General features: G+C 40.3%; 1 protein-coding gene across 6 annotated transcripts in view; it reads right to left on the bottom strand.

Moving 5' to 3' along the window:
• SRGAP1 (SLIT-ROBO Rho GTPase activating protein 1) overlaps positions 1 to 12322 on the bottom strand; it is a 94762-nt gene that overhangs the window by 6360 nt on the left and 76080 nt on the right. For 5 of the 6 annotated variants that reach the window (XM_072146609.1, XM_072146610.1, XM_072146612.1 and 2 more), the window contains exons 15-18: positions 11671 to 11805; positions 5411 to 5516; positions 3834 to 4058; positions 2471 to 2550 (exon numbers count right to left, since the gene is read on the bottom strand). In XM_072146609.1, the coding sequence (XP_072002710.1) occupies positions 2471 to 2550; positions 3834 to 4058; positions 5411 to 5516; positions 11671 to 11805 (546 nt within the window). Of the gene's footprint in view, positions 1 to 2470; positions 2551 to 3833; positions 4059 to 5410; positions 5517 to 11670; positions 11806 to 12322 lie in introns of those variants that run through there. The other variant, XR_011854894.1, reaches the window with a different exon arrangement.

The following is a 12322-nucleotide window of genomic DNA, read 5'->3' as shown; positions in this document are numbered from 1 at the left end:
ACTTCCCCTGTCAAAAGCGACATAAAGATGCTACTGGACTAAACAGGCAGGGGAGGAGGGAGAAAAGGGGGGGAGGGAAGATAATAGGGCCTGGGAAGTAGGGAGGTATAGTGGGGCTATACTTTATACTGTCTGTTTATATTGCAACCAAGACGTCCATATTTTCAAGAACTTGAGCCCGTCTCCTAGTGAGCCATTTGGGACCTACTAATTGTAAAGTGGTCTTTACATTTTAATATAATTGCATACTTGTAATCTCGAGTTTGTATTGACAGGCAGTCCCCGACTTAAGGACACACGACTTACGTACGACCCCTAGTTACACACGGACCTCTCTGCCCACTGTGACCTATGTTAAAGCTCTCTGGACATTTTATTTTGGTCCCAAGGCTGTAATGATCAGCTATAATGAAGCTGTATTGATAATCCTTGTTCCCATGACAGCACAAACTTGAAACAATAAGTTTGGTTTTCCTATTATTCTGCACGGTCACCATACGGTTACTGACTGAAAAGAATCTACCAATAACATCACTGGAAATTAGCTACAATGACAAGGAAAATGCAGCTAAAGCTCGTGTATTCTCCTAAGGGAAATGTAACTGGATAAACCTAGTGCAGTATATGAATCTTCTACAAATCACTCTTTAAGGACATATGTCAATATACAAGTTTGAGATTTAATCTGCTAAGCCGTTCTGATTGCAAAATGTAATAAATCTCAGCAAATACCATCTTATAGCGAGATCTACGGCGTTACCAATCAATAATGCTATTTTCTGACGTGCTTGTGTGGCAGAATGAAACAAATCAATAGCAACAAATCACATAATTTGCTGACCTGGGCATCTCTTCAATACAGTGAATATAAACTCCAGGACAGTTTTACACTCATGGGAATGATCTTCATTTAGGCAAGATATATAGAAGGGTGACATGTAATCCTACAAATCCAATGTTCTCCTGCATTGGAACTTAATTTCGCATAATTTTGGTTTTGTACATGTTTTTTTGTATACATTGCTCATCTATAACACAGTGTAAACCACATTTGTAAGGTTTACTGCATTCATTGCCCTACAGATAATGGAAATATAGACCATATCAAGGTAAAACAAATATGTGGGCAACAGCAAAGACAGACAACTGTCTCTACTGCCTTACTGGTTGTTACTATTGAGGTAGATGTGTGGTACAACAGGTATATAGGTAAGTTTGGGTATTTTTACGCTGTCTTTTTTCAGTTTTCTTCGGGGTATACTATGGAAGGGTTTTGTGACATATCGCTGATGGTTGCCTCATACAGAGGTCACTGCATAGGCACAGAGTGGCATTGGCTGCCCATGTATCCAGCATTGAAACCATGTGTATGTACAGATCAAATCTTTCCATTCTGCACTAAAAGGCTTTTTTATTGTTTCCAAGTTATTATAATGATTTTTAACAAAGCATATCGAGTATACAACTATCTCTTAGTGATAATTATTGATGGTTACCCCATAGATAACATAGATCCCTACTACTACAACATTATGACGCAGCTCTGCCCCACTTGTCCAAAAATATTAAAGTGTGTGTGTGTGTGTGTGTGTGTGTGTGTGTGTGTGTGTGTGTGTGTGTGTGTGTGTGTGTGTGTGTGTGTGTGTGTGTGTGTGTGTGTGTGTGTGTGTGTGTGTGTGTGTGTGTGTGTGTGTGTGTATTGTGCTCCGCTTTCTTTATATTTAAAGTGAAGCCTCCTGTCTTTTACCTCGTCAGACAGAGATTCCTGGGCATAAAATGGCTGCAAATGGAGGGTCATGTGATCTCTGTCCATGAACATTCACCAGTTAGAGATCCATCTGCTGTGATTTTAAGGTCAGGTGGCTCTGGCTGATGAGGTAAAAGTCAGGAGGCTTCACTTTACATATCAAGAAAGCGGAGCAGAACTATTACTAGATCTATATTGGTAAATTACCTAATACCCTGCCCCCTACACTCACACACACATATTACAAAAAACATGACGTAAAGAGGCCAACCCCTTTGAGCTTTGTATACCCACCCCCACACAGCCTACTGACACTTTATTTTTATACACTCCCTTGGCCTCCTCTCCTATATTTTATAACACCTTGTAAGCAATCTGGTCAAAAAGAATAAACATTGATAAAAATCTAGAAAACATTGTTGTTCCTGAGGATACGCCCTTCTGTAATTGGGCATCCTAGTCACAGTCCTATAGGTGTAGATCATACATTATTATAGGATGCATGGAATAGTCTAGTTGACTGGGATAAGCCATACAGCGCCAAGGACGGACAAATACAGTATACAATTTTTTTTTTTACGTTAGGTGAAAGGGAGACTATGGATACATTGTAGGGCGTGCCAGAAACATACATTGTATGGACACTGCAAAATGCAATATGAAAACAGTGAAAAAATGAAAAATACACTTAAAAATTCAAATATAGTATAGTAAAGATTATACCGTCTTCACTTGTGTGAGTCTCATTGCCACCATCGTGATCGACCTCTTCTAAAGTGCCATGTTCACTGTAAGGGCTGTCACTGATAATACATAAAAGTAACAAATATTAATAAAACCATCACTAGTGTCACCACATGTAGGAGAAATGTAGATGTCACTTATATAGTTTATAGCAAAAGAATAGTACAATCAGAGAATAAGCCTTTAAAGAGGACCTGTCACCTAAACTTTTGGCACTAGGAGCAGCATACTAAAGTAAGCAGCTCCTAGTGCTTGATCAAACACTGCAGTGTTAAGAGTGATAGCGTTACCGGAAAACTCCGGTAACGCTATCAAACACTGCGGCGGGGTACAGTGTAATCATCGGACAGCTCGCAAAGCTGTCCGATGTATTCATGAGGGGGCGGTCCGAGGCGCTGCCTCTACCCCTGACCGCCCCGCTCGCTCCATAGGCCGGCAGTGACTGCCGCGCACTAGGCGGCAGTCACCGCCCCTAGCCACGCCCCAACCCCGCCCCCTCATGAATACGTCGGACAGCTTTGTGAGCTGTCCGACAATTACATCCTACCCTGCCGCAGTGTTTGATAGCGTTACCGGAGGTTTCCGGTAACGCTATCACTCTAAACACTGGGGCGTTTGTTCAAGCACTAGGAGCTGCTTACTTTAGCAAGCAGCTCCTAGTGCCGATAAATTGGGTGACAGGTCCTCTTTAAGGTTGCACGGAAAAGTAAAAATATAAACTCCTCAAAAATGGTGAGAGGATGTAAGCGAGAAGGATGAAATTTGTAGTATTGCAAATAAATCACACGCAGGGACACATAATAGTAAAACATTATTATTATACAGGAAACCATGAATGTGATTTCCATGCAAAAATTGTGAATGTAGGTAATGCCACGTTTATTTAATGCACACCAGTCTGGATTGCCAGTGATATCCACAAGGATTTATATGTAGAAAACCTATGTAATCACACAGTACAATTGCAGTCGATGAGATCTTTGAAACAGCATCTATAATATGTGGACTGTATCCACATGGAAACGTACATGCACTGCAGATATTAGTGCTGCTTGCACAACCAACCCCAGCCCAAAGTACAGACCCACCTGTCTGCTACGGGCTCCTACTCCCCACATAGAGTAACTTAATCTTTTTTTTTTTTTTTTTTTTTTAGAGAGGTGTACTTAAAGGAATTGATCACAAGGTTAAAATGCTAGAGCAAGCATTAGATAAAATAAGATGTTACTATATTACAAAAAAATAGTGGGAAGACTAATATAATTTACTTGTGCAATGTCTCTGGTAATGAATAAGGCCAATATATTGTTCCCTACACCTCATATTCTCCAAGTTGACTTACCAGTAGTCATCACCAGCCATACACTTCTCATAAACTGGGCCTTCCAGCTCTTTAGCATCTGGAAAAATATTCTCATGATGGATGATTATGGTTTTAACTATTTCATTCACATGAGCCTGACAGGACACTTGATCCTGAATGTCTGGAACAGGCATCAACGTGGGGCCAAAGCAAATTGCCAAGTTGTATGGATCCATCATATTTTCATCGCTGTACTGAGAGAGGCTGTAGACAACAAAAGAATACTTTTAAAGCCATATAATGATACACCATGATGAAGTCTCACCCTTTGTGTCATTTTGTTGATGTGAAAGACTCATATATTAATATAGAGCTCTATAACAAACATGTACCGGATTATAAGGCACACCGGATTGACCAGCAGGTGGCAGATCCTTGCAAAGCTCAAGGCAGCTGTTGTCTGTAAATACGGTTCATATACAAGGCGCACGGGACTATAAGGTGCACCTGGTTATAAGGATGAATGACCAGCAGGTGGCAGACCTGTGCACAGTTCAAGGCAGCTGTTGTCTGTAAGTACGGTTCATATATAAGGCTCACTGGACTATAAGGCACACCTTTGATTTCTGAGAAAATCAAAGGATTTTTGTGCGCCTTATGGTCCGAAAAATGCGGTATATACCTAAAAGCTTTTATAGGAAGTGTAAAATAATATGATATTCTATATTTAAAGGAAACCATAAATAGATCTGATGGCAGATTTCTCTGCGTTACTCTACCCTAATCTGTACTGTAATCATCCTGGAACAAAACTTGTTAAAAACTTTATTTTAGTAATATGTAAATTAACTGCAGGGGCTACTGGGGCGTGTACTAGCCTAGCCAGGCACTGGGAGCCAAGGCTACTCCACACCCCCCCAGTAGTCTCTGCAGTTAATTAACATATTAGTAAAATAAAGTTTGTAACAAGTTGGGTTAGGATACAGGATTATTAAATTACAGATTAGGGCAGAGGCAGAAAGAAAGAATCTACCATCAGCTATACATCTGATTGATTGATTCCTCAGGGTAGGTTTCCTTTAAGACAAAGCAAGTCACATTGTCATATTGTGAGTTTTTCCTGTGGCTTTGTTATACTTTTCTATTTACAAAAAAAAATGAAGAATAGAAGACCGCTATTACACCTCTGAGCTTCAGGTCTTTAAATAGTAATATTGTCTTTCATAATAAGTAGTGACAGAGACCCCTATTAAAGTGGTGCTGCAGCGGGAGCCAAGAGTTAAGGTGCACTCAATGATGGGCGCACACTGTTACACCCTTGATATTCATGAGTATAAATGTCCCCAGCAACAGATTGACAGCTCTGTCACTATTTGCAGCAGAGAAAGAACATTGTTAAAAAGTGGCTAGGGTGGGGAAGCCCTCCATTTAGGGATACAAATACTCAGCTCCCACTGCTGTCTATAGGGTTACATTTTTAAAAAAAAACAAAACAAAAAACAGTGCAAGACATTCATTAAGTGACAAACAGAAATACAAGTACTGTATCTCTATTTATCTGCTCTTAGGTAGAGTTGCAGAACTCTGGGACAGACTCTATTTAAAAAGGTACTTACTGGTTGAGGAATGCAAATAGATATCTCATGACTATAAGCACAGTTCTGGGTAATGTCAGCAGGATTTTTCTGATATGCATGGCCCTCTCATAGAGATTCTCCACTCCTGTCAGAGGAACACAAGATGAGATTGATTACAAGTCTCTGTTTTTAGAGTTTTCTTTAATAAATGTATACAGTGAAGAATACACCGATTTCAAAGTGTACCAAATCTACCATCTTATATTTGTTATCCATGGCCTCCTTCCTTCTAAAAATCAAAATTTTTAAAAATTATTTTTTTAAATGACATCCGTATAGCTTCACAGGCTGATATACTGCCCCCTCTCTCTCCTGCAACCTTGGCACGTGCCCCTGGGCCCCCCACCACTTTGCCCTTAAAGGCAGTCGCATGAGCGCCCAAATCGCCCACAATATATTTGGGTCCGGCTCCCTGGGCGGTACCATACAGACTTCGTACCCCCATAGACAATAGGTTCCCTGCTGTATCCTTGGACCACCTGGCTCTACCAAGATGATGGCGCAGTGATGTCACACACTGTGCCGCCAGTGCCAGTATCCTGACACCGCGAGGGAAGAGGAGGCGGTTGGCACGCATCGGGGGAATGGAGAAAGGCAAGTACACTTTTATCATTTTATCCGGAGCTATACTGTATATAGTTATTATAGGGAGGCTGTATGTAAATATTATGGGGGGGTTGTACATTGTTAATATAGGGGGAATGTATATATTTATTATAGGGGGCTGGATATAGTTATTATAGCTCCCTATAAGTTTGCGCCCAGGGGCCTCCACCACTATTAATCTGGCCCTGCTGGCTACTGTAATCTTGCAGCAGCAGTGACTTTTAGCACACAGTGGGAGGGGGAAGTTCTTGGAAGGAAGGAGGCCAAGATTACCACAGTGAAAGTGCCTGGATCGATCAGTAACTCTTTGGTGTATCATGCTTGATTTTGATGGTAGGAGTTTAGATAAATAAATGGTTTAAATACCATGGATGTGTCATTTGAAGGGACCTCATAGTTCAGCAATGTGATATATAGTTAGTTGTGGCTGCACACAATAGTGCAGTACATTCACAGTTACCAGAATCAGATAAATCTGTAGTAACCTGCAATATCAGATATAGCCTCTACCTGTCTAATTATAGGCTAATATAAAGAAACAAAAGTTCTGCAGCCCTAACAAACTAATGCCATCTGTATAAATGAAATACCTGCAAGTCAATAGGTTGAACAATCTATAACTGTTATTAAAAACAGAGATCAATGGTAGAATTCTGATGTAACTTGCACCCCCAAAAAGTTTGATATGCTTTGCATATTACAGCAGAGAGGAATATGAGGAGCAGTTTGTTTACAAAGATCTAATTCCATCTACAATCCTAGAACATAAATATATTTTTACAGTCCTGCTTCTACTAACACAAAGATATCAAAATGTATAGTTATACAGATAACTGCGGCCAATTCCTAAAACTGTGTACATGGTTAAAACTGCTTGTGGACTTTCCTTAAATAAAAACTACCATTTCATTTCATGCATTATAAACCATGCATAACTTGAGAATGATGTCGCTACACTGATGCAGAATCATATCTTGCATAATCCTGACCTTGGGAAAGCTGGATCCATATTACTAACATTATTGAGCTTCCTGAACAGCCAAGACTGGACTAATCAACCTGAGCTGGATGACTGATACACAGCAGCTGGGGGATGGTGCAGCTATTGATTATTCTGTCTGGCAGGGAGAACAGTGATTGCATCATCCTCAGGTGCAGTGCACAACTAATGTAAAAAGAAGAGTCCCAAGCCCAGGCACAGGCACAGGAGCGACAGAGCTTAATTGTCATAATTTTATAATTATTTTTTTCAGCAAAACCACTCAGCACAGGGATTAACCAAGATATGTTTCTGCATCAGTGTAGCTACAGCATTCTCAAGGTATGTTTGGTTCATAATGCATTAAATCAAATGGTAAGTTTCCTTTAAAGTAATTTTTAAAAGCCAATAATAAAAAATAATAGCTTAGTCTACACAATTGTGATAAGTCTCAGTAATCTTAAGCATAGGAATCCAATTAGCTGATATCAGGATATCACACACTATTTACCTGCATACCTCTGCAAGGTCAGTAACCACCAATTTATTAATAATGTTAGGCAGAAATGACAGGTGACCAAAGTTCAGCTAATGCAGTTCTACAGTATAGCGACCTCAAAGTGCGGCCAGTATCCTACCTTCTGGAATTACGAGTGGGAGAGGAGTATCTGGGATACTGGGGATAACAATATCTTTGGGTTAGGTACTATCCATTAGGTTTAAAGTTGGAGATATATAGTGTATAAATAATGTTTAAGCTTCAAAGATGGCAAGTAAAAGGTTTGTGTGCAATCAGTTCTCAATAAAAATATCCAGACATTACCTTGCAATCTTGGATTCAATTCAGGAAATCTGTTTTAGCCATCTGGGTGCTTTAATATAGTACTATAAAGTGTATGGCAATCTATCAAGAACAGCCTATGCTCAATATATTAGAAACAAAAGACTGTTCTATGTAAATAGAAACTTAAGAACCTTTCAGTAAAGTATCATTTCAGAAACGCAAAAACGGCAAGGAAAGGCTGCTTCTGGGAAGATGTGTAACAAAGCATCCTGTGAAAGTGACGGCACAAAGGATATAATTCTTTTAAGTTATTTAGTCTTTATTACAAAGCAGATGGCAAGATGTTGCACGTCAGCCTGCCAGCAGCAAGACAGCAAATCTGTGGTTTAAGATTTCACTCTCCTGCACACTCATGTTAGGGAATGATTAAGTGTTTCTGTTGTATATTGCGCTACAGCTAGACGCCACATTGCTGCCGAATGCTCCATTCCTCCAAGTGTTGCTCCTGGGAATAAAGACTAGTGACACTGCATAAAGATAGAATGTCATTTCCTGAAGTGAGAAATTCTACACTAAGGAATGTCAAGAATAGGCCATTAGCAATGTTATACTATCTCATCTTTACACTGATGATCTAGATTTTCTGTGAGGTTACTACTTAATAGTATTTCCCTTGAAATAGACTGGGTACATACTATTTCCCTTACTCCTGCACACACTGGGCAGGCCTACCAGCTAACATTCAGAACATACACCATGTTAGGAGAGATCCCTGCCTACCAGATTGGCCTCCCATACGTGGATGCTCTGGAACCTTTACCCAACATACAGCAAGTACCTTAAAGGGGTCAGCCACTTAAAAATATTGAAATAAAATGCATTCAAAATAAAAAATCCCCCGTCACAGTCCCAGTATGCAGTAGTCTCTTTACAGACAAGGTAGAATTACAATGGAATGTAAGGCGTCGATAAAAAAACACCATCATTTTGTCCACTACTTGCATCTCTCCATAGACCTCAATGACTCCGCCTCATTCTAGCTAATGGTCCAAGTCAGTGATGGTGAACCTTTTGGAGACTGAGTGCCCAAACTACAACCAAAATCCACTTATTACTGTGAAGTGCCAACATGGCATTTTAAGCAGTAACTTATAGCTACCTGTTCTTCCTCATCTTTCAATCGTATCGGCCCCTTGAGGCTACCAACACAGTTGAAAGAAGGAGGGCAAATCAGACTCTCATTGTAGCTTCTCCCCTGGGTCTCTCTGTAGAGAAAGAATGGAGGGTCCAGCAGGATGAGCTTCAAAGACAATGCAGTTCTGTCAACACCTTCTCACTTTTCCTGCAGTTCCAAAGAAGTATTGCTTAAGTTGCCTAGGACTGCAGGAAGATTTGGTCCTATTTGGTGAACTCTGTCCTGGGGCGATGGTCTGAGTGCCCACAGAAATGGCTCCGAGTGCCACCTCTGGCACCCGTGCCATAGGTTCGCCACCACTGGTCTGAGGCCATGAGCCTGTTGTAAAGCATATCACTAAATGCTTCTATTAGAGCTCAGGAAAGTTGTCAGCCTGAATAATCAAGCAAAAAAAAAGATATAGAAGCCTGTATCTATGCAAACTAAAGCCATCAGTAAAATGAGCCATAACCGTGGTACTTAAAGTATAAAAATAATTTATGCACAAGACTTAAAGGGAACCTGTTAGGGCAATTTGGGGCAAAAAAAAAAACAACCACAGGTCCTTATTGACTAATGGTTTAGTGCCCCAAAATGCCCTGTATGATTTTTTTTAGGTGTGGGTCTATAAAAAAAAAAAAAAAAAAAAAAAAAAAAGACACATTTTATACTCACCAGGTAGTGAAGCCGGTGTACTAGATCCTGGCTTCACTGTGTAAGCGCCATAGGTACAGACCATGTGCAACGGAGCTGGGGCATCAACCCGGCTTCACTTGACTCATCACGTAATAAAGTTCCAGTGCAGGATCTTGACATGCAAGTCCGATGTGCCTCATCAGACTCACATCTAGGCAAGTGCAAAAGTTCCCCCCTTTCCCCCATTTCCCACCACATACAGCAATCATACAATTCGATCTGATACCCTAAACCATAGGTCCATAAAAACCTATAGTTGGTTTACAGGCCCAAATGGACGTGACAGGTCCGCTTTAAGCCTGTCTACAATGTGAGAAATGCCAGATTATTTTGTTAATAAATAGTAATAAAAAAAATGATGGACCCCATTAACGTCAATGGAGTACTGCCTCTTTAGATCTGCTGTAGTGTATACAAGTACTATATGTCAGTGCATGTGGTAGAATAATTATATATTCTATAATATATTCTATATTCAGATTATTAAACCACTAGTGAGAAACAGATGCCACATATACACCTGAGACAAATTATCCTATGCAGGGAGGGGCATGAATGGCTGCTTTAAAGCACTATCCAGCCAGACTCAGAGAAGATTTGGACCTTACAATAAAAAAATAGTAATCCCTGACAAAATCTGCATCTAGCACACACACAGATTTTTTTGACAGATCAAAGCTAACTTCACTCAAATGTGTGCAATACTGGATGACAAACAATAGTCCCAAAGTCCCATGTTTGCGGCGCATGTGTTAAGGGTGTGTGAAGTGCGCTCACACGCCAATGACAACAGAAAAAGCCTGCCCAAGGCGCAAACACAGGACCTGTTGTATGATGAAGAAATCCATGAGAACTCATTTAAAGTGGTTCAAATACGGCAAAAGAAGGCATTAGCAGCATTGCTGTGGTAGGTCTAAAATGTGGTATACATTAGACATTGTGAAACATGGAGCGGCACATGTTTTGTCATTTATAAACCATAGTGACCATAGTCTCCACCTATTCATCCAGGCCATTACTATAGCGTTACTTTCATGTCAGGGAGATCTGCCCTTTTGTTTGTAGCTGAGCCCTGCAGAGCTATACTTAGAGCAGCATTTCCTCAGGATTTCCACTGTATAGTATAGTGTAGTGTGGTTAGTCATCCCCATGCCTCAAGGAATGATAACAGAATTCATTAAAGTAAAATGAGCGTGAGGGTTTACCAAATAGTGACCTTTTACGGCATCCATATTTTCTGGACATGTATCAAACTAGAGATGCTTAAACATAAGATATTTTTTTCAGAGGTAAATGACCTGCCTAAATGTCAAAGCAATGCAAATATTCTACCTGAAGTCACACCTGTATTAACATGACTTCACCTGCAATACACCAAAATTCCAAAAGCTTGGGAACAGGAACACCTCATAATGGTGTATTTGGCTTCAGGGGAGAAGTGTAAACTGAAGCACAAATATAATCTACATAATACATCCAATAAGTACTAGTAATAACATTCAATGGGCAACCTAATAGACGTTATTGTCCATGATGGAGAAAGTCATGTCTTTTCACCTTGCAATCTTCTTCCCCCAAATTTTAGCAGCGCTTCATCCCAATAACTCAGAAAAGATCTGAGTAAAGTGCAAGCTTTGCCTGTGCTTGCTCTGCCTCAGAGCTGCTGGAGCTGCCTGTCTGAACCTGATCTCTACATGAAAGAGAAGACAATCACTGAAGTGTATAAAAGCCTCTATTATGCCCGTAGGAATGCTTTCCCGCTGTGTTGGACACAAAGAGTTATACATAATTGTGGAGAAAAAAGGGAGCGGTCCCAGCTGCAACTATGACTAAACTCTCCTTTAAGAGTGGTGCAGATGTGGGACACGCTGCCTTCAAGACATCTAGCTGTTTCCGCTTCCAGGAAATGCTGCACAGCTACAGTATGAGGAGGAAGAATGCCGGAGCTTTTTATGAGCAAGGAAATGGAAAGACTTTTTGAGGACAAAAAGGTGACTTACGGATACAGGATATTAAATCGTTAAATCTTTCCTTGGGAAAGAGTGGGTTTTCTAAACCTCGGAAATACAGCTTTAGGACACCAGCGACGGAGTTGATGTCGTGATTATTTTGGTCGTCTGTCAAAGGGTCCTCTCCTGTAGAAATGAACATAATGACCAGGTTACTATTACACTATTCGGAGGTATACAGGGCACTTCAGCATCTCTACATCCATAATTATAGCCTGTACTTCACATCCACCAGTATAAATAGCCTAAAATACTTATTTTGATGTGCAAACATAACATTAGATTTAACAATGGTTTAACATGCATGCAAATTATATGGCAAATCTAAAACAGGAAAGACCTCCATGGATGTAAGTAAAGGCTGTTGTGACCACACAGACAAGCCTACAGCCTACAGTCAAAAATGGGGAACCACAAAGACTGGGGGAATGTGGCTTTTAAAAGCAGAATTGCTGCTAAAGATACAGATCTGCTGGCTTTATAGAAAAACAAACCATGATCATGCCGGCATAACAAAATTCTATCAAGAATCATATGCTGTAATGTTAGGAAAGGGTGAGTATAAAGCTCATTTGGATTCAGTTTAGTGCCTAGTTGGTGGAACAGCCTTAACTTACTACAGCAGTAATTCTATATGACATTA

This window comes from Engystomops pustulosus, chromosome 4 (genome assembly GCF_040894005.1).
Source record: "Engystomops pustulosus chromosome 4, aEngPut4.maternal, whole genome shotgun sequence".
Taxonomy (NCBI): Eukaryota; Metazoa; Chordata; class Amphibia; order Anura; family Leptodactylidae; genus Engystomops; species Engystomops pustulosus.
This window is presented reverse-complemented; position numbering and strand designations above follow the sequence as displayed.